This window comes from Rutidosis leptorrhynchoides, chromosome 2 (genome assembly GCF_046630445.1).
Source record: "Rutidosis leptorrhynchoides isolate AG116_Rl617_1_P2 chromosome 2, CSIRO_AGI_Rlap_v1, whole genome shotgun sequence".
NCBI classification, from domain to species: Eukaryota; Viridiplantae; Streptophyta; class Magnoliopsida; order Asterales; family Asteraceae; genus Rutidosis; species Rutidosis leptorrhynchoides.
Window position 1 is genome coordinate 626,935,061 of NC_092334.1, and position 22,478 is coordinate 626,957,538.

The 22,478-nt window shown below is 33.2% G+C and overlaps 2 protein-coding genes across 2 annotated transcripts; one reads left to right on the plus strand and one right to left on the minus strand.

The window, feature by feature from the left end:
• The first annotated feature begins 3,852 nt into the window (after nucleotides 1–3,852).
• LOC139893614 (serine/arginine-rich splicing factor RS2Z33-like) lies at nucleotides 3,853–6,513 on the plus strand. Its single transcript, XM_071876781.1, has 6 exons — nucleotides 3,853–3,950; nucleotides 4,451–4,490; nucleotides 4,577–4,672; nucleotides 4,793–4,998; nucleotides 5,096–5,194; nucleotides 5,979–6,513. Exons 1-6 carry the CDS (start codon nucleotides 3,853–3,855, stop codon nucleotides 6,310–6,312), a joined length of 873 nt encoding a protein of 290 aa, XP_071732882.1. The 3' UTR covers nucleotides 6,313–6,513.
• Nucleotides 6,514–7,746: 1,233 nt separating this feature from the next.
• LOC139893615 (ABC transporter G family member 6-like) lies at nucleotides 7,747–9,936 on the minus strand. The gene has a single exon (XM_071876783.1). The coding sequence runs from the start codon at nucleotides 9,934–9,936 to the stop codon at nucleotides 7,747–7,749; it is 2,190 nt and encodes a 729-aa protein (XP_071732884.1).
• Between the last annotated feature and the right edge of the window lie 12,542 nt (nucleotides 9,937–22,478).

Here is a 22,478-nt window from a genome sequence, read left to right on the forward strand (position 1 = left end):
ATATAAATACGCCTGTTTTGCTCGACGAATTATCACATATTTTTTCTTCAGTAATAAAAATTTATATTTAAATTATAATTATAATTTTAAATTTAAGTTTAATAATAATAAAGTATATTCGAGGGTGTTTTAATTTGGGTTTTAAACCACTTTAAGCTAAGGAAATATTGGGTATTGTTCGGGGTATTGTTCTTGAATCCAAGGCCAACCATACAGTCGTCTACCATCATTACGTCTACGCAATTTGCCTACAATATTGAGTCTCAATATTGAACTGTGAGTTTATAGTCTCCCTTTTTAAATACTTTAAATATTTTTGGGCTGAGAATATATGCAATTTATTTTAAACGCGATAAGACACAAGTACATACTAAATTCTACACTGAGTTAAACCGAAAATCCCTTAGCTTTGGTAACTAGTAGCTGCCAGTACATAGGATATGGACTGGTGGGCGCGAATAATTGTATATGGATCCATAGGGCTTGACATCCCCGTCCGAGCTAGAGCACTAGCCTTTTAACGGACGTATATTATTTGAGTTTAAGACACGTTGGTTTGCGTGTATTAAAACGAATGGGGTAATTATCACTATAGCGTTAAGTTTAGTTACCAGGGTGCTCTGTTACGTAGAATCTATTGATAAACTTTTGATGAAATCTTGTGGTCTATCTTTATATATGTTTATGACTCGAGCAATTAAACCCATAACTCACCAACATTCGTGTTGACTTTTTAGCATGTTTTATTCTCAGGTCCTTAGAATGCTTCCGCTGTGATGTGCTTGTTGCCTGCATGGAGTCTCTCATGCTTTGTACAAAGTTTATTGCATTCAAAATAAAACTGCGTTGTGTAATAAATAATTGGACTGTGATGTCAACCTGTAAATTAAAGACTTATGTATTTCGGGGTTTTGCTTATACCTAAGCACTCGCCCACATGTTTATAACTTTCTTTGTTTAGAAAGTCACTTATTTTAATGAATGCAATATTTTATCAAAACGTATCATATAGAGGTCAAAACCTCACTGTGGAATCAATGATTAACGTGCCGCATCAATAGCGATTTTGATGGGTCGTTACAATATACCAATAGTACATACATCTAAAAGCTGTGTATTGTACGAGTACGAATACGGGTGCATACGAGTAGAATTGTTGATGAAACTGAACGAGGATGTAATTGTAAGCATTTTTGTTAAGTAGAAGTATTTTGATAAGTGTATCGAAGTCTTTCAAAAGTGTATAAATACATATTAAAACACTACATGTATATACATTTTAACTGAGTCGTTAAGTCATCGTTAGTCGTTACATGTAAGTGTTGTTTTAAAACCTTTAGGTTAACGATCTTGTTAAATGTTGTTAACCCAATGTTTATAATATCAAATGAGATTTTAAATTATTATATTATCATGATATTATCATGTATGAATATCTCTTAATATGATATATATACATTAAATGTCTTTACAACGATAATCGTTACATATATGTCTCGTTTAAAAATCATTAAGTTAGTAGTCTTGTTTTTACATATGTAGTTCATTGTTAATATACTTAATGATATGTTTACTTATCATAGTATCATGTTAACTATATATATATATCCATATATATGTCATCATATAGTTTTTACAAGTTTTAACGTTCGTGAATCACCGGTCAACTTGGGTGGTCAATTGTCTATATGAAACATATTTCAATTAATCAAGTCTTAACAAGTTTGATTGCTTAACATGTTGGAAACATTTAATCATGTAAATATCAGTCTCAATTAATATATATAAACACGGAAAAGTTCGGGTCACTACATCTATGGCCCTAACAAACCCCATTCTGGAATTTGGAATGCTTTAGTACTTCAATTTATATGGTGATTGCGATTGCCAATTTATGACATACTTGCGAGTATGCGGGGAATATTCTATATGCATTATGTTAATGTCGGTTACCAGGTGTTCATCATAGAATGATTTTTATACACTTGCGATTGTAAGATTATTGAATAAATGAAATCTTGTCGTCTATTATATTAATTTGATAATATATAGGTTAAACCTATAACTCACCAACATTTTTTGTTGACGTTTTAAGCATGTTTATTCTCAGGTAAATATTAAGAGCTTCCGCTGTTGCATACTAAAATAAGGACAATATTTGGAGTCCATAATTGTATGATATTATGTAAAAACTGCATTCAAGAAACTTATTTCGATGTAATATATTTTTATTGTAAACCATTATGTAATGGTCGTGTGTAAACGGTATATTTTAGATTATTATTATTTGATAATCTACGTAATGCTTTTTAAACCTTTATCGATAAAATAAAGGTTATTGTTGTTTTAAAAATGAATGCAGTCTTTGAAAAACGTCTCATATAGAGGTCAAAACCTCGCGTCAAAATCAATTAATATGGAACGTTTATAATCAATATGAACGGGACATTTCAGTGACGACCCAATAGGAGGCATATTTATGTTAAATATTTTGGCTGTTTATGTATTTCTTTTTATAATCTATTAAATTTTAAATTTTTACCTACTAAATAAAGTCGAAAGCTAGAAATTATAGATAGAAAATTGTGTATAAACTCTTCGTATTTTTCTAAACATAGCCTCAAGGGTTATGATTAAGAAAATATTATGTGCATGATTGATAGTATTAGTGGCGGAACTAGGATTTTTTTCTCACCAGAGCAAAAATTTTTTAAAACCGTAACAATTATTTTGGACAAAATATGGAGGTTTTGGGGCAAAAAATTGAGGTTTTAGGCAAATTATGAAGATTTTTGGGCAAAAGCTGAAGGTTTTTTGGCAAAATTTGAAGGTTTTGGGGCAAAATATGTAAGTTTTGGGAGAAAAAAAATTCTACTAGAGACAGTCGAAAAACTCAAAATTTTTACACTGAAAAAAAAATCCACTTGAGGCGAGCGCCCCCGCCCATGTAGTTTCGCCTCTAAATAGTACAAAAAGGTTAGGAAGGTGGTTATTATAAAGTTAGTGGAGTAGTTTTTAACTAAGTACAAGTATTTAATGGATTTTCTAAAAGCTTAAGTATAGCCTTAAAGCTATGCTTAGAAAAATACAAACTGTAAATAAGCTTCTGAAAACTCTTGTACAAACATACTCTAAAACAAATACTCCTTAGTTCGTAACACGTCGACTATTACATTTATCTCATTGGTAATTTCTTTAAAGTAAATTGCGTTTTCACACATTGACCCGAAAGTTAAAAAGGCAAGGGCATTTCAGGTATTTTAAACTTATGGCCGCATATAAATTAAGAAACAGGGTACTACTTTTTCTTCCACTCTATTCGAGCTCGAAAAAAAAAGGAAAACCAAAACTAGGGTTTACGATAACCTTCTTGCCTTTCTTTCAGGTACATCAATCCGTTTATCTGGTTTTAATCAATGTTGATTTTCGTTCATGATTGTAATTTATTGGTGGTTTCTGATTCAATTTTCGATTAGTAACTGCAAACACGTATCGTTATTTTTTTTTTTCAGTTTTAGCACAAAAATTGTTTTATTGCTTGTAACTGTTTATATAGGTGCTAGATTGATATATTATGGTACTGAATTTGTAACGGGATGCTACTATTTGTATATACAATATAATTAGGGTTTAGCAAGGATTAAACTACTCAAATCTAACCTTTAAAATCAATTAATTTTACTAGCTTTACGTAGTAAGTCTGAAATATGTGTGTGGATATAGAGGTGTTTGATATCCACTATTGTGTATTAATGATAATTTATCTGAATTCTGATAAATTTTGGTGAGATTGTTGAACATGATTGGATGTGTATGTTAGTGTTAATTTTAATTTGTTTCAATTTAGGGAATATGCCTCGTTACGGCACTACAACACGCCTCTATGTTGGTAACTTGGCTTCACGCACCAGATCACGTGACTTGGAGGACATTTTTAGCAGATACGGAAGGTATATATTTCTTACCACTGCTAATTTGCAATCGTTATTTTTTTGGTGTTTAGGTAGATATTCTTTTTTGCCTTTGTTCTGCTCATTTTGTTTATGCGGTGCTATGATCTCATACGTTTATACATTTGTACTATGACCTAAACGATCACGGCACACTATATTAATGTCACCTCCAGGACATTGTATCAGCTAAATATTTCTAGTATAAAAACACACTAAAAGGTGCAGTTTTGTCTTGAATTCTTATAACCTTTGCTATTGAAAAACTGCCCCTTGCCAAGTGTCAAGTAAATTTAACCTGATGATCTTTCTGAAGGTTTGTGGGACCATCCCAACCTGGAGGTAAATGGTGAGATGTAGCCCTGGGCCTTGGCGACTCTTTGTAAATTGTTTTTGCGAACAATCTCGTGGTGTTTAGTTCATCTTTGATGGGCGAGTTTCAACCGTTTTGGTACTTAATCTTTATGATGGCCTTATTGTTTTTGGCGCCGTTTACGCAGAATACGTGATGTGGATATGAAGCGTGACTATGCGTTTGTGGTATGTACTCACTTCTTATATTATTCTTTCTTAATTAATGGGTATGGTTTTGCAATTCCGTTTCTCTTTTTATCGTATGACTCTAGGAATTCAAGGACCCGAGAGATGCTGACGATGCTCGATACAGCTTAAATGGTCGTGACTTGGATGGAAGTCGAATTAAAGTTGAATTCGCCAAAGGGGTATGACATTAATTCTATTCACACGTTGAGCAAGTGTTTTTGATGCCTGTGTTAATGTATTATTCTTGATTTATTAGCCTTCGATTTCATTTGGTATATTTGTCACCCATTGACATACAGGTGCCACGTGGCAGTGGTGGTTATGCGGGCGGGTCGCGCGAATATCTTGGCAGAGGTCCTCCTCCTGGTGCGGGTCGCTGCTTTAATTGTGGACTTGATGGCCACTGGGCCCGAGATTGTAAAGCTGGTGACTGGAAGAACAAATGTTATCGTTGTGGTGAACGAGGCCATATAGAGAGACATTGTCAGAACAGCCCGAAGAAACTGTGAGTTTATTACACATGTTTTTAAATTGTTTTGCCATCATTTGTGAAGCCTGTTTCTATAATTTAGTTTTTTGTTTTTGTTTTTTGTTTCGTTAAGTGATGTGAGCAGGCGTGGGCGAAGTTACTCGAGGACTCCTTCTCCACCTCGACGTGGTAGAAGCCGCAGCCGTAGTTATAGCAGGAGCCGCAGCTACAGGTTACATACTTATTTCTTGTTCCTCCTAATAATCTACCAATGTTTGAATGAATTTGCATTACAACTTTATTCTGATATTCTTGTATGCTTGACTACTTGTTTTGATCCGACCTTCATAAGCAGCTAGGTGTTTTGTTTTTGCTACATATTTTTTTTTTTCCATTTTTATTCTCGTATGATTGAACTTAAGTTGGTAATCGATCTTCAATTTGAAGGATAGAGTCAATATTTGCATGTGATAATTTTATTCTTATGTATTGATAAATTTGGTTCAATTCAATACAATAGACTTATGTCATAATGATCAGGTATGGTTAAGAGACTTATTGGTGCCAATATAATCTTTTTAGGAGGGTGTTGGTTGGGTTACTGAGTATACTGACCATTCCAGAAAACGCTTCTATTATTTGATATTTGTTTAATAAATGATTATTGTGTTATATCTGACTATCTTGTGATCACAATAATAGTCACAACCTTTTTCTAAATGAATCAATTTAGGAGGTGTGTTCATTTGAATACACTGTAGATGAATCTTTACTCGTTTGACCTGTTCATCTTGCAGTTAAATGATTTGTATTTATATCTGTATCTAATTGGTATTACCCAAGTATTAATATAGAATTTAGGATCTGTGGCCCATTGGGTATCCTGTCTAGGTCTTTAGCCACTTAAAAACTTATTCGTGGCCTATCACTTCAACTTATATGCATGCCATGCTTTTGTTTTTCACAATCTTTATCTCTAATATGCTTTTCTGTTTTTACGTTTATCACGTTTTCAGCCGATCCAGGTCTCCTGCAAGACGAGAGAGGAGCTGTGAAGGGAGGAAACGGGCTTCACCACCACCATCCAAAGGAAGGAAACGCAGCCCCTCGCCTTCTTCTGACAGAAGCCCAGAAGCCAAGGACAGCCCATCACCAAGAGCCGAGGTGGTAAAAAAGAGTGTGAGTAGGAGTCCTGTGGAAGATGATGGTGGCAGCCCAGTTGACGAGGGTCTTGCTGAAGAGAATGGGCGCAGTCATAGCCCAACCCCGATCCCAAGTCCACATGACAATGGGAGTCCTATCGATGATGATGGGAACCAGGGTTCACCAAGGGGTAGTGAATCTGAATGAGCATGTTACTTTCTTATATCATACCGGATTTCATTAATGTGTTTTAATATGAACTATATACCTATATTTAGAAACTGTTTAGTCTATTGTTCGTGGGGGTTTGATGTTTTAACGGATCGTTAAAAGGTTAAGATGGCCTTTTCCTACCCTTTTTTCTTGGTTGTCATGCTTGTCATATATTATATCTATCAAAAAAGATTAATATTGATATCCCCATGAGTTTCTACTGATTAACAAATTAAGTGGCAGTAACATATATGCATTATAATTTTAACTCAATAATATAAGAAAGTGTAAGCGATTGTTCAAACAGTTGTCATATCCTATTTCCTTTATTTTTATTTGGCGTGATCAGGTTTTATGTTTTCATAATTCTTTAGTGTAATTGCTTTATTCATCTTTATTTATTCTATAAGTTAAAATGTTGTCTCGTTAACGATCACCCGAAATTGAAAGAACAGAGGAAGTTAAAAAGATTTTTTGTCTAATCTCTACGAGGATCGTTAGACAACTGTTTGTTAGACATGAAAATAATAACAATATAGTATATGCTGATATATAAGCTTGAATTTTCATCTCAAATTCTTTTCTTAAAAGAGTGGGAAATGGTGAATCCATCCAGTTTTGAAATTAGAGATGACTTGAATCTGGAGAACCCTGGTTCCCATCAAACGAGTGATGTATTATGTTTTATCAAACGAGTGATTATAAGGGTATTTAGTTAATTTTTATTATTGTACTAATCACTTTTCTGTAATCATATATCATCTCAATTTCAATTTCCTATTTCATTTTATATCATGCTCCCAATTCTCTAATTAGTACAAAGTGATCTACTCGTCTACTTTTTTAAGTTACGACACTTACCCACTACGGGATTTAATAAAACTACAAAAGTGTCAACTTTAAAAATTGGAAAAGAAGTTTTTATATTACAAGAACTACATTTACAAACAAATAAACGAGTAAACAAATAAAACTTTTTATGTTCAATCTATTCGAGATGTAGATATTTTCTTATTTAAATGTACACCACTACCACCGCTATCTTTAGATTGTTAAGAAATACAAACATTGGTAACTTATTTATAGAATATTATCATTCATTGCCATAATAAGTAGGTCAACCATGCCCAACTATTCCTTCTCCGTTTAATATTTGGTATACATTAGGCCATCCATCATTAGACTATACATAATTCAATCCTCACAAAAGTATAAAAAACTTAATTAACAATTTATATTAATATGATAATGTACAAGACTCCGTACATATTATAATCATTTTATAAGAGCCTCGTTATCTTTAAATACAATAATTAAAACATGATTAACGAACATAATAAATTACTCAAGAAAATAAACCTTTTCCCGATCACAAAGAGAAAAGTGAAAAAGTTACACAACAGTCCCTTAAGTTCAATATATTACATATTACCTCCTCTTATTTTTGCTTCCAAGCAACAAAGTGAAATAAAACAGAACCCTGAAGAAGAACCCCCAAGCAACAGTGACCCACAAGCAACCCCATTTGCTCAAATCAGTGATCCCTTGTTGCTTCAATATATCAACACCAGTAGTCAAACATGTAGTACTACTTATATTGACACCCAATGATCTACTCATGCTTTGCAACAGTTTCGCTTTAACCGAATCATCCACAACCGAAAGAGGACTGTTATCGAATATTTGAGTTCCACGGATGAAGCATTTGATAGGATCGTCGAATTCGTTCTGTAATACAGCTTCGTATGGGTACTTAACTAGGGACAAGTAATGAAACCATATCCAGTAGCCCGGGATTCGGTCCCGAGTGATGAAGAAGCCACTGAATAGTAGAAAATAGGCGAGAATCGCTACAACGATAGTGTAACCGAGCATAACGTGTGGGACCACGCCCGAAAGGAATGTAACGAACGAGCTACCGGCCCAAAACGATGCAAGAATGACAAAGAAGTAGAAGAGGAAGCCCGAAACACCGCCCGAGAGCCCGACTGCGAAAAAAGTGATGGATGCGAATGTGAGTGCGAGGAAAATGAGTGCGGGGACCGCAACTAGTGAGTGGGACAGCACGTAAGATGATCGTCTGTAAGCGTTGTAAGCAGTTTCTCTCATGAAAATGTAGCGTTCTTGGAGGAACACGGGCAAGGCGTCCGCGCACGTGTAGAACGTTGTGGACATTGCAAAGGCGAAAAAGCCTAATCGTTCTTGAACCCCACGTGGCGAATTATCGAGCTTCCAAAACACGGTAGCGAGTATGAACCCGGTGATAGCAACTGCGCCTAGTCGAATACCAAATAACTCAGGCATTCTTCGTGAATTGGTGAATGATCGTTTTGATAAAACCGCCATTTCCATCCACATCGGGTTAGCAAACGTTGGGACCATAGAGGTCGGGTTTGTCCCGTTGTTAGCCCCGGCTCCTGAGACTAATTTTCCCCTTGAAATGCTTGCGCTTATTGCTTCTTTTAGGGTTAACCCATGGGTAGGGGTTTCGTTACCAGCCGTTGCGTTGCGAGATTGCTTTAGGTTTTGCCAAGCTTTGTTGAACTCGACTAGGCGTTTGGTTCCACCGGGTGAACCTTCGAGTTCTCTTATTAAATCGAGAGCAAACTCGGTACGATTCTCCTTATCTGGAATTGGATGACCAAAATCAGAGAAGAATAATGGTAGGTCCCATGGAGAGCCGTTAAAAACTGGCTGTCCACGGGACAGAAACAACAAACGGTCTAGTAGACCGAGCAGGCGGTAGCTCGGTTGATGTACTGACATCATCACGATACTACCGCTCTGTGCAATCCTTTGCAACACTTTTACCACCATATATGCACTCGTTGAGTCAAGCCCTGAAGTGGGCTCGTCAAGAAACAAAATAATCGGATCGTGAATAATATCGATTCCAATCGATACACGTCTACGTTCACCTCCCGAAACACCTCTATGTCCTTCATCTCCAATAACCGTCTTAGCAGCGTTTCGAAGCCCTAATTGATCAATCAAGGCTTGAACTCGCAACTTCTTTTTCGACTTAGAAAACGTTCTCGGAAGTCGAAACTCAGCAGCAAACATCAACGTTTCTTCCACCGTTAACATAGGAAACAAAAGATCATCTTGCATCACATAAGCTGAAATCACCTTAAGTAACCTAGACTCCAATTGCTCCCCGTTCAAAGTAACCGTTCCTTTCAAACTTCCTTTCGCGATTCGATTAGCTAAAGCATCGATCAAAGTCGATTTTCCTGAACCACTCGCACCTAAAACCGCAACCAATTCGCCATCTCTTGCTTCACCGGATATATCGTTCAACAAAACTTTAGTCCTAGTGAATGTTTGCTCATTAGCAGTACCAAACAAAGGTGGAACCGGGATCTTTCTTTTAACTTTCACACTATAAGTTAAATTAGTAAACTTCAACACAAACGGTAACGCTCTAGGCTCGTTTTCATTGCTCGTTTCGCTCATCTCGACTACACGATGAGCTGGCGTCTCGTCACCGATCGAGTCTTTCCTTATATCTCCAACATACTTCAACAACTCTCCAAGAGATGGAGAAGGTGCTACTTGTCCACGTTGCTCGTAAAACCCTAAATTATCGACGATATTATCAGCAACTACACGATGCATGATTCGAAATTATACTTGATCTGCGATATGATTGAAATTTGGGTTAGAGATCAAGTTGTTTTAGAGAGAATTTGTGAGTTGTGTTGATGTGGAAAATGAGATGAGAATGCATGGAAACAAATAGTGTGAGTTTATGGTGTAAGAAAGATGGAGGGTGGTCACCTACGTTCGCCTAATAGATATTGCAGTCTTACACGCCTTATACTAATTGGGATAATAGTGACGTGTCACGTGGATGTTGTTCATGGCTGTTGTTATATATTTAGCAAGGACTAATTAAATTAAATTATAGTAATATATATACATGGTGAAATATAGTAGCTTTATTATAGAACCTTAACAAAGGGATGGGTAATTTTATGGAGTATTTTACGGAGCAGAAGTGTCTTTGAGCATAGGCAAGATAGGCAACCGTCTAGAGTTCAAAAATTTAAAAGGGTCCAAAATTTTGAATATGTAATATTTTTCTCAATATATTTAATTAAATTATATAAAAAATTGTCAATTAAAGTTAAAATACATTGTTTTTAATAGTTAAATACAATATAAGTAAATAAATAGATAAATTTGAGCATTATTTTTTTATGCGTAGTAAAAAAATTTAATGTATATGTGGGCCTATTTTTATTTTCGTCTAGAGTCTTTAAATTTTTGAGACGACTCTGTTACGGAGTACTAGATTAGTGGTACAATATGAAGACAACTAGAGAAGTTTATATTCTATCTATCGCAAGTATAATAATGTTAGAAAAGTAAATATAAAATAAAAAAGTGCATATAACTAGATATAGATTAACTTTTTTGTTAACAACACTCTCCGCCCATATTTGGACAGATTAGAAATGATAGTAAATCACTCTCATCCTATTTCTTCTCCATTTTTTCAGCTAAAAACAAAACTCGAGAATACATCATATGATTGTTAGTTACAAATATGTTTAGGTTATTTGAGCTAGGTAAATACTTTTTATGACAAAGATATGCAATTTTATTGAATTAATACGTGACCATTTCTGAAATTTTTCACATAAATATATACAGTATATGGTAGTTAGTTTAAAACTATGTTGATGAAATGATATGAAATAGTTTTAATTGATATTCCATTAAAATGTATTTTGGTAAGATAAAACTGAAAAATAAATGTTTTGTGTAATTGTGTGTGTGTGATGAGTTAGGTGTAGATGGTAAACTACTTTTGCATGTGGTATGGTCAAATATATAAGTGGCAGTTTAATGTACAACTGTGAAAACTCCGCTTCATGCTTTCAGAATGACGTCCAATATATTTCCCCCCAAATGTATGGTCATTACTTATTTATGTATATTTAATTTCTTTTTATGTAGGTTGTGTATTATGTGTGTAATATAAATATATGTATATGTCTACGTGTATACGTATAATGGTTTGTGTATTGGTGTTTTTATGTGCACTTGTTTTAAGACAATATTCCGGTCTTCTGGATTTTAGTGATTATAAGCAAATTTTATTTATTTCTTCAGTGAAATTGTTTTGAAGAAATAAGTTTATCATCCGTGTTCGATTTACCATATTAATTGATATTATCTTTATTTGTTTCAAAAATTTTATTTACTCCGTAATTTATAAACATTCTAATTTTATACCAATTGTTCCCCTTTATTAGCGATGAGGTGAATGTGTACAATATTGAAGTCAATTTTGACAAAGTTTGTTTAATTACTCATTAAGCTTCTGTAACAGGTCAACGTGATGGTTATAATTTAGGTTGGGCAAGTAGTGGGTTGAGTTTCAAATCATGTTGTTTTGGCGGCTTTTGTTGGTTTACCAACAAGTATATCCTTATACTAGAAGGTTTAGAGTACGTGCTATTTTAAAGGCAAATCCTGAGTAAGTAATTCATGAAAAATGATAATCATAACCAAGGTTGCAAAAGACGCGAGACGGGGTCGAGACGGTCGGGTCCTAAAAGGGTCGAGACGGTCGAGACGGAGGTCTAGACGGATGTTGACTAACGTTGACTTTTAAATAAAAATGTTATATATTATATATATATTGTACATTACATTATTCCAAACATAAGCATTTCACACATGTTTAAATACTTCAACATTTCAAACATAAAAAAAGAAACCCTAAGTAATAGCACAACGTTTAATATTAAAAAAAAAAAAAAAAAAAACTTGAAAAAAATCAGAAAAACCCGTTTTTTCCCGTCTCGGACCGTGTTTGACCGTCTTTTGACCGTTTTTAACCGATTTCCGTTTTTTCAAACGTTTTATGTATAAACGGGACGGGGCACTCCAAAATTCGTCTACACCCCCGTTTTTTCCGTTTTTTACAACACTGATCATAACCATAGCTTTAAAATATTTCTAATATAAAATTACATATATTCATGAATAAATTAATTCCTTAAATTTAAGTATGGGAATTACGTTAACCTATATGAAATAGGTCTTTGTCGAGAAGTCGAATCTTATTTACGAAATATAAAGTCAGTATAATAATAAGATCGCCCGAAAGGAAGAAAGAAGGCCGAGGCTTAAGATTAGAGAGCTAAGGCCTTCCCTTAGAAAGCACATGATTGAGATGATACTTCAGTGGATGTCCGTCCTACTAGTCAGATAGAAGGCTATACCCACCTACCAGCCTACCTTGTTCATATCGAGCCGGAAAGAAGAGACTCTCTTTAAAGTTAATAGAAGCAATCGCTCCACGGTGGTAAAGTCTCATCTTGTGTGTTGGCCGAAGTTACAATAGTGACATTGAACCCTCGAATATGTTCGAAGATCTCAAATGATATCTTACACTTTCTATAAAAATGTTTAACACCCTTACGACTATGTCTAGCATTCAAATACTCAATTTTATTACTATTTTTAATAAAATATAAGGCTCTCCATTGTAAATTACTACGTACGAGTTTTTTTACTTAGATTTTAACGAGAACTTTTCAAATCTCAACCACCATGCTACTCCTTACTTGAATTTTAACTAGAGATTCTCAAACTCAACCAGTATAATTTTCCTTTATCGGTAATTAATACGAAAGTAAACTCCTAAAAATAACAAGATATTAGTCCCTAACATGCTTGTAAAACAAGTCTAAGAAATAACTACTCCTTGTGATCTTAGACGTTAGGACGTTATACTAAGCTTTGAGCACTAAGACCACCATTAACTAGACGTCAAAAGCAAAAAGAAACGCCCCCAGATATGATGTGGCATGTGAGTTGGCAAGAACTTTGACGCCCTAACGCCGCTTACCCTGACTCCCCCTGACGCCCTTGGGGCGTAAGTCACAAAACTGACGGAAAAATATGTGCGCGTTAGGGGTGTATCCGTTTATGGGCCAATAAGAATTCATGATTATTTTTAAATATTATTAATTTATTTATTTTATACTCAACTTTCAATCTTATTTTAGCACAACACCCATAATCTTTTCACTCACTCAAATTAAACACTCACCACCATTTAACTTCATTGACACGTCACAGTTAAAAATCCTCTTTTTCGTCTGACTGACTATATGTCACCGCTAGGGTTAATGGTGGTCTAATAAATCAAGGAAGTGTATTATTATCTGAGATGATATAGATTGAAAGTTAGGGTTAAGGTGAAAAACCCAAATAATAATAATAGTAATAACTAAATTATTTTTCTGTGCGCTTGCCATTAAGAGTTAGATTGAATGTTTTAGCACCACCGTTTATCAATCAAGGCAGTTAAAAAATACGGAGTAATTGATAATGACTTGATTTTAAAACAAGTGGATTTGTATCATTTCTTCATTCTTTGACAATGTGAGGATACAATGGTCGTGAGGAAGGAGGAAAAGACGTTCACTATGCCGAAGTCGAATGATTATTCGTGTACCAAGTCGAGTTGTATATCATCGTTTATGATTTTCAACTTCCCGGATACGTGGTCTCGAGTCGATTGTTGGAGTGTTTTCGAGAAGTACGGCGCTCTTAATGACGTGTATTTAGCTCGTAAGAGACTATCGAGTGGACAACGCTTTGGATATGTAAGATACGATGACATTGGCGATATTGAATGCTTCATCAGAGTATTAAACACCATTCAAATAAATGGTAGACGGATTCGTGCGTTCAAGGCATTGGAGAGAAAACATGGAGTGACAAATCGTTCAGGTTGTTATGATAATAAAAGCTCCCCGGAGGCTGCTAGAAACATGGACTTCCCGACTGCTCCTTGGAACCGTGTTTCATCTAAACCATCCAAATGGGAAGGAAGAACCTTTGTTGATACACTAACAGGTGAAGATAAGAACTCCAAGAAGTTTCTGTTTCAGACGAGTGATCGTATCGAAATAAAGGTAGGGGAAATGTGTCTCGAGTTTAATCTTCCTGTTTCTGTGAACAATCACAACCTCGTGTTTAGCTATAGTAAAGAACGGTTATCGTGGACCTTGGTTGAAGTGAATAACAAACAGCTTGATGTCGCTGATATCGATGGTTTGAGAAAGGGTATCATGTCTGGTACTAAAGACAAGGGTATACTATTCCAAACCTTTTCTGGTGAGGCCAAAGACAATGTTGTGAACATTGAATCGACAACCAGTGAAAAAGAAAAAGCTCATTCTGGTTCGTCGGTTTTTTCTCCGGCAGAAGATGTCGAAGAAGGTGAGATAATTATGGATATTTCTACTCACGACAATGAGATTACTACAAGTATCGGTGACCTTCAGGCAAAGGTTCCCACACCGGAGGTGGATTCCAACGTTGATCGGGAGGCAAAGGGATCCCAGAGAGACGTTTCAATTCCGTCGGATGATCCTACTGTTTCTCATGGGTTATCCGGCGGCGTACAGTCGAATAACTCCAACAGTTGCCAAAAAGAAAAACCTACGCTGGTCAAGAATTTAGAGTCATCTGATGTTAAAACATGTGAGAAGATTCATGTTTCGTCGTCGTTATTTACTCCGGCGAAGGATGACAACGACGGTAGAGAGTCTCCGATCAACGGATTTGAGGGTAGTTCGATGGTTGCGGATGCCCATGAGTCTCCAGGCATCGATTCATGTGCATCTTTCTCATGTTCCAAAGATGGGCGCTCCCTTCCCGAGGCTGACGTGGGAAATAGTAAAAGCTTCACGCATGCTTGTGAGAATTCAATTTCAAAGTTTAAAGTTGAGAAAAGTGAATTTTTAAATGCATGCATGCGTAACTTTTCAGCTGGGTGTAACTTTACCAATGTTAGTAATCATGTCAATTCACTACGTGATATTGCATCAAAGCATGGTCCACAAAAATCAAATGATGTTTTCTATTCACTTAGGCCATTTGTTGGACCATCATATGGGCCAAATGATTTGGGCTCCTCGTTTTCTATTGGGCTAAATACAGATTTGTCTGTGGATGAATCTATTGGGCCAAGCCTAAAAAATGCGAATTATAGTAGTTTAAACATATCTAGTTCAACATCTACCATGGTAGCTCGTTTTCGTATTAAAGAGAGAAAAGCCCATCCATTAATTAAAAGTCATTTCATTAATCATGTTTGGGGAAGGAAAAATATGAAGCGTAATCGACGTCGGGATAAATTTCGATGGTGTGAAAGATATATTATTGATGATGTGATGAATGATTCGGAAGAGGACAATGATGAAGTTGATTGTTGCTCATGTTCCTCATCCTGCTCATCTTCGGGCTCAGAAACATAGTTTTAAAAACTAGTCGTGGTGTTTCATCATTTCGGGGTCGTGTATGTATGTGGTTCTCGTGTATGGGTTCGTGTATGGTCTTTTGTGTGGTTCTTTAGTAGTTGAGCTAGGGGTTTGCGTCTTTTCTTTAGTGTTTTCGTGCTAGTGTGTTCGAGTTTTTGTTAGTTTGTGTGTGGTCTCGTGTCTTGTCTAGCTTCTTGCTAGTTTGTTCGTTTATTTTTATATATATTTAATACATTCTTGCCTTTCAAAAAAAAAAAAAAAATTATTTTTCTGTAACTTATAAAATAAAGTTTATTTGAAAAAATTATTGAATTTGTTATAATCAAAGAAACTAAAGCTAATCTTAATCGATTTTGTGGCAAAATCTGACATATGTATGTATGTAGGTGTATGATTAAGAAGGGATAGTGTGTTCAGGAGTTGGATGGTAAAATGTTAATTAAACATCACTAAAGTATACATGTTTACTTTGTAAAAGAAAGTGGGTTAGGTTTTGTCATATTCAATCTTGACGAATTATCCTCAAATGTCTTTTTATGAGTTTAATCTTCAAATGTCTTTTTATGAGTTTAATCATAATCATAGGCGTGCTGCAGATTAATTTTAATTTGTGTTCAATAAAGCAACTTCATATCAATAAAAAATTGAAATTTGGAATAGCTTGTTAAACTGAAACTTGTCAATTCTAGAAAAAAACGTAGTAGATTAATGGTAACTTGTATTTTTGTGTGGTTACAATCTTTGGAAAAAAAAATTGGAGTTTGATTTCTAACAAACATAGTGAACTAACGGTAATTTAACTTGTATTCCGTACTGAAAGTATTTACTCTATTAAAATTAAAAGAAATGATCATAAGATCTTGAAATAAGTGACGATGGTATAAAGTAATTACATTAGTTATGTAAAACAAATTAGTAAAATAAGAAATGATTAGTAGTGAATATAAATGGATATATGAACTCAAATGTGTAACTGAGTAACTTGCATATGTGACAAGTGTACTATGTGATCGAGAGCAAGTTATACTCCGTAACTTATAAATGCTAGCAAATCTATTTTGTGAAGCTAAAGTAAGTATGTATTTGTTTGTATTTTTATTTTTTATTTTTATCGTATTAAAAATAAAAATATAATTATGTGATTAAAGGCTTGGCAACAGTTGGTCTACAACTTGCACAAGGGGTATATTGGTTAAGTGGTTATTATGTATGTTGACATTTACACAAGGGATATAACAATTACACAAGGGATATACTCCGTATTCTGGTTTGTTTAGATAAAATATGAAATGAAGAAGAATAAAAGAAACAAAAAGGCGTTGCTGACGAGAATTTCGCGAGTGGGAGATTAAGATCACGACGGCGAGCTACAAAGGGTTGCGAATGGGAGATTTACGCTAGCGACTGGAGAAAAGCTCGATCACTAGCTCGCGAATGCGAAGGGTAGCACATCAAACAAGATCACCATATGAGCTGCACACATTGCGCGCCAAAAGAATGGGCGCTCGTTTCATGACCCGTCCTAATCCATCTGGACGAGTACATTACATTTGGTTACATCGCGAGGTACTTGACCTCTATATGATACATTTTACAAACATTGCATTTGATTTTAAAATATAATCTTTCTTTACAACGAAAGTTGACGGCATGCATACCATTTCATCATATATCCAACTATAATTGACTTAATAATAATCTTGATGAACTCGACGACTCGAATGCAACGTCTTTTGAAATATGCCATGAATGACTCCAAGTAATATTTCTAAAATGAGCAAATTCACAGCGAAAGATTTCTTTCGTACCTGAGAATAAACATGCTTTCAAGTGTCAACCAAAAGGTTGATGAGTTCATTAGTTTATCATAAATAATCATTTCATAATTTTTAATAGACCACAAGATTTCATATTTCCATTTCTCATAAACATACGTCCCATACGTAGAGACAAAATCATTCATATGGATTGAACACCTGGTAACCGACATTAACAAGATGCATATAGAATATCCCCATCATTCTGGGACACCCATCAGACATGATAAAATCGAAGTACTAAAGCATTCCAAATTCCAGAATGGGGCTTGTTAGACCCAATAGATCTATCTTTAAGATTCGCGTCAATTAGGGGGTCTGTTCCCTAATTCTTAGGCTACCAAGCTAAAAGGGGCATAGTCGACTTCGATCGTTCAACCATATAATGTAATTTTGATTACTTGTGTCTATTTCGTAAAACAGTTATAAAAGCGCATGTATTCTCAGTCCCAAAAATATATATTGCAAAAGCATTTAAAAAGGGAGCAAATGAAACTCACCTAATGTATTTTGTAGTAAAAATACATATGACTATATTGAACAATGCAGGGTTGGCCTCGGATTCACGAACCTATATCATTTGTATATATATTAAAACATATAATCGTAACTGAACGAATTTATTTATTATATCTTTAATTTATATATTATGTATGTTTGATTTGTGTATATATTCATAATGGTTAATATTTATATAGTTATATTAATATATCCATTTTTATATACATACTTGTCTAATGCCATATTTAGAAATCGAGAGTTTTGTTATTTGTATGTATTTATATAAATAATATTAATAGGTTTGATATATATATAGTTATGTGAAATTTTAATATAATTATAGCATATGTAACAAGTATATTTTATGTACAACATATTCATTTTTTTAAAATGATAGTTTTTTATAGTAATGATCTACTAATAATGATAATACTAATTTTATTAATAATAATGATAATACTAATAAAAATAATGATATTGTTAATAATAATACTTATGTTAATAATAATAATAATAATAATAATAATAATAATAATAATAATAATAATAATAATAATAATAATAATAATAATAATAATAATAATACTAATAATTATAAAAATGATACTAATACTAATATTAGTGAAAATAATAATGATTTGTATCATTTTCTTAATAATAATAACAATATTAATAGTCATAATCATAGCAACAATATTACTACCTATACTAATAACAATGATAATTCTAAAACTTCCATAATAATATTTTTTAATGATATTGATAATATTAATAATACTTCTTACGATAATAATAATTATAAGTATGGTACTAATACTAATATTAATGATAATAGTAATATGTTGTATTGTTTTTCCTAATAATGTTAATAATAATAATAATAATAATAATAATAATAATAATAATAATAATAATAATAATAATAATAATAATAATAATACTTATCATAACATTTATAATGATAATACTAATAATTAAAATGATCATACTAGTATTATTAGTAACACTTTTAATAGTAAAAATCCTAGTAACAACATTAGTAATAATAATAATAATAATAAAAATAAAAAGAGATAAATGAGTATACCCTTTAAAATCTCCTCTAAAAAGAATTGCCCAAGACGGGGTTCGAACCCGCGACCTCTCGTTTACACACCACACCTCTAAACCATCTAAGCTAATCCGTTTTTCTGATTTAATCCGAATTGAAATTTATATAACCCTTCTACTGGTCTGTCCACCTCCTTTGTAGTTTTTAAAAAATATAGCAATATCCTGCAGCAGCCTAGATTTGAACTTAGGACCTCCTGTTTAACCAACACCCACCAAACCATTGAACTGTCTGATACTTTCTAAAATTATTACTACACTAAATATTTTTAACCCGTATAAACCTGTCTTCATCATAATTAACCTGATTAGAGTTTGGCCGTTTGAGAACTAAATCTGAGTTGAACGTGTAGTGGGCTGCGGCCCAAGTTAAAAACTTAGGTCCAATAATGAACCGACACCATTTACTAAAGGGTATGTGTTCCTTGATCGTGCTCCTTGACTGGCTCCACGATTAGATGAGTAACAATAATAAAAACTCACCAAATCACACAAGTTGTATTGTTACTTTAATATATGTCGGCCACCTAAATAATAATCAGATTGTTTGTCATGATGTTTAGTGTCGATCACAAGGACAAAGTGGAAAGGTTTATACGGTACCCCACTAACCATTCTCCTATATTTATTATTCTATCAAGTTGTAGTATTAAATTAAAAGACATGCACTAGCTGGATCACTTATCATTATATTTACGGTTACCTCATTCATCTTCTCTCATTTGTTGTATTACAAACTGAAAATGAGAAGTTCAAAAGTATAGCAGTAACCATGAAGTAAGTTACGTATGCAATACATGCTTTTGATGATGATATATAGTTACAACACAGTCGACAGTAGAAGCTAATAAGAGTAGTTCGATGTTGGTGGCGGTTGATTGTATACATTCGGTCAGGAAAAAAAAATGAAGCAAGCGGGTTTGATGTTAATGGTTATGGGTTTATCACGACATGATTAACAGAAGCGAGATAGAAGAGTGTGGGGTGATTGGTCACGGTGATAGTTTGGTGTTCTTATGAAAACAGAAGAAAAGGAATATGGGTGTTGGATGAGGTTGTGTTGTGATTCGGAGGTGATCGGGAGTGATGATGGTTTAGTGGTGATCTTGTCAACAAGAAAGGTGGTATTGGTTTGGGTTGGTTCTCGACACACAATAATACAATTAACAGTAGTAGCAACTACGATGGGTAATCGAACAAAGAGGTGGTGTTCTTGGTTACACAATGGTGATGTTGTTGTATGATAATGGTTATGATTTAAATCTGAAAATGGCTGTATGGGTTCTAATTGAAATTGATCGTAAGAGAGTTGAGTATGTTAATCAATTCTATCAAATAATTCGTTTATTATGAAGTCCCAAAGGTCGACAGCTTAGATACATCAGATACAGAAGAATAATAAAGAAATAAAAAGGCGTACGATCTTACTAACTGAAATTGTTTCTTGTGTTTGTTTGGAATAAATCTGTACTGGTTTTAGACAGAATTCAACATTACCTACAGTATGAAAAAGATTGCAGACTGAACCCCTTTCCAAATTTGTATTAGTATACGTATGAGGTGTTTTTATATATGTATATACGGTGTATAAATTTATATAAATCTGTATATGTATTTAATAAATATATAACTGTTTTTATCCATATAATATAATATATATGTATTTGTATATATATATAACTACTATATTTATATCAAATTATTAAATGTATGAAGGGACATACTAATAATACAAACATAAATACTTAATGTTAATAATAATAAAACCAATAATAATGATAATAGAAATAATAATGATATTAATATCATAATTATACTAATAAGAATGATGAAAATAATAACTTTAAATAAAATGATACTTTTAGTAATTAAATTAATGATAATACTTTTGATAAACATATTAATTACAATTATACTTTTACTAATAGCAATGGCACTAATAATGATAACAATAATATAAATGATAATTGTTAGTAGTAAAAATAATAATAATGACTTTTAATGATATTAACAATAAAAAGTGATAACAATAATGTAACAAATTACCTATATAGATTACATATTATATATTATATTTTTAATAGTATTATTAATACTGATATTAATATTAATATTAATATTAATATTTATCTTAATGAAATTATTATAACTATTATATCTTAACTTGTTTAAATAACCATCGAGCTTTACAATCGTTTACTTCATGAATTCGAAACCAATTATATGTATTTCCAATATAGTGTTTTATATATATATATATATATATATATATATATATATATATATATATATATATATATATATATATATATATATATAGTTTAAGTATTCATTACATATTTTTAAACCAATAGATTTAATATTATATATGTTAATAAATAGTATTCATATATATATATATATATATATATATATATATATATATATATATATATATATATATATATAACTATTTGTTCGTGAATCGTTGGAAGTGGTCGAAGGTCAGTTGAATATATGAACATCGTTTCAAAATTTTCTAGACTCAACATTACATACTTTGCTTATCGTATCGAAATCATATAAAGATTAAGTTTAAATTTAGTCGGAAATTCCCGGGTCGTCACAGTACCTACCCGTTAAAGAAATTTCGTCCCGAAATTTGAGTGAGGTGGTCATGGTTAACAATAAAAATGTTTTCATGACGAATATGAGTTGATAAATAGAGTTTTATCATCATTGAGTAATATGGATAAAATGATTCGATTAATCGAAGCGTATGAATGAAGCTATCACAAAATATCGAGATGAAGAAATGGAGATTTTCCATAACTTTTGACGTAGTCCCAATTGAATTCCGGAATTCAAGGAATTTAAAGAAAATCTTCTAAATATGAGATATTTGATTCTTCGGCGAATAAGGAGATTAAGATCTCTATAATTAAATACGGTGATCTTCCTTGATTACTCTGTCTGATATTTCAATTATAAATTAAACTCTTCCGTTCCATTATTCTCACCATCCCTATACTTTCTTCCTTAATCCATACTTCTAAATATTGTAACAATGCTTAACCCAGTTCTGATCCTTGTCCTTATCCTGACTGTCGCATCAATCATTCTCCTTTTCCAACTTCCACCGGAGGGTTCTGTTAACTTCTACTATTACCTTGGGGTTATAATGTTTTTCATTCTTCCATGTATTTATGTTGCTATACACATTGATATACACGGTTTGTGATTTCGGTGTTGTTGTTGTTGGGCTCTATATTTTCTCTTATATTTTGGAGCTCCATGCTCACGTTTTCTCTTCCCGACTTTAAGTCAAGCGAATAATGGTCCAGAATTTCGTAGATATCGAGTTTAGAATGATTATAACGTTCCAAGCAAGAAGGAACGTAATAGCACGATTTGATTTGTCAAATTACCAGAATCACTGCGAATAGAACTATCAAGAATA

Excerpts from the sequence above, each read along its gene's own strand:
- LOC139893614 (XM_071876781.1), top strand. The coding sequence starts at position 3,853 with ATGCCTCGTTACGGCACTACAACACGCCTCTATGTTGGTAACTTGGCT. Across the intron at positions 4,491-4,576 it reads AGCGTGACTATGCGTTTGTG|GAATTCAAGGACCCGAGAGA; the intron begins GTATGTACTCAC and ends GTATGACTCTAG. Across the intron at positions 4,673-4,792 it reads AAGTTGAATTCGCCAAAGGG|GTGCCACGTGGCAGTGGTGG; the intron begins GTATGACATTAA and ends ATTGACATACAG.
- LOC139893615 (XM_071876783.1), bottom strand. The coding sequence starts at position 9,936 with ATGCATCGTGTAGTTGCTGATAATATCGTCGATAATTTAGGGTTTTAC.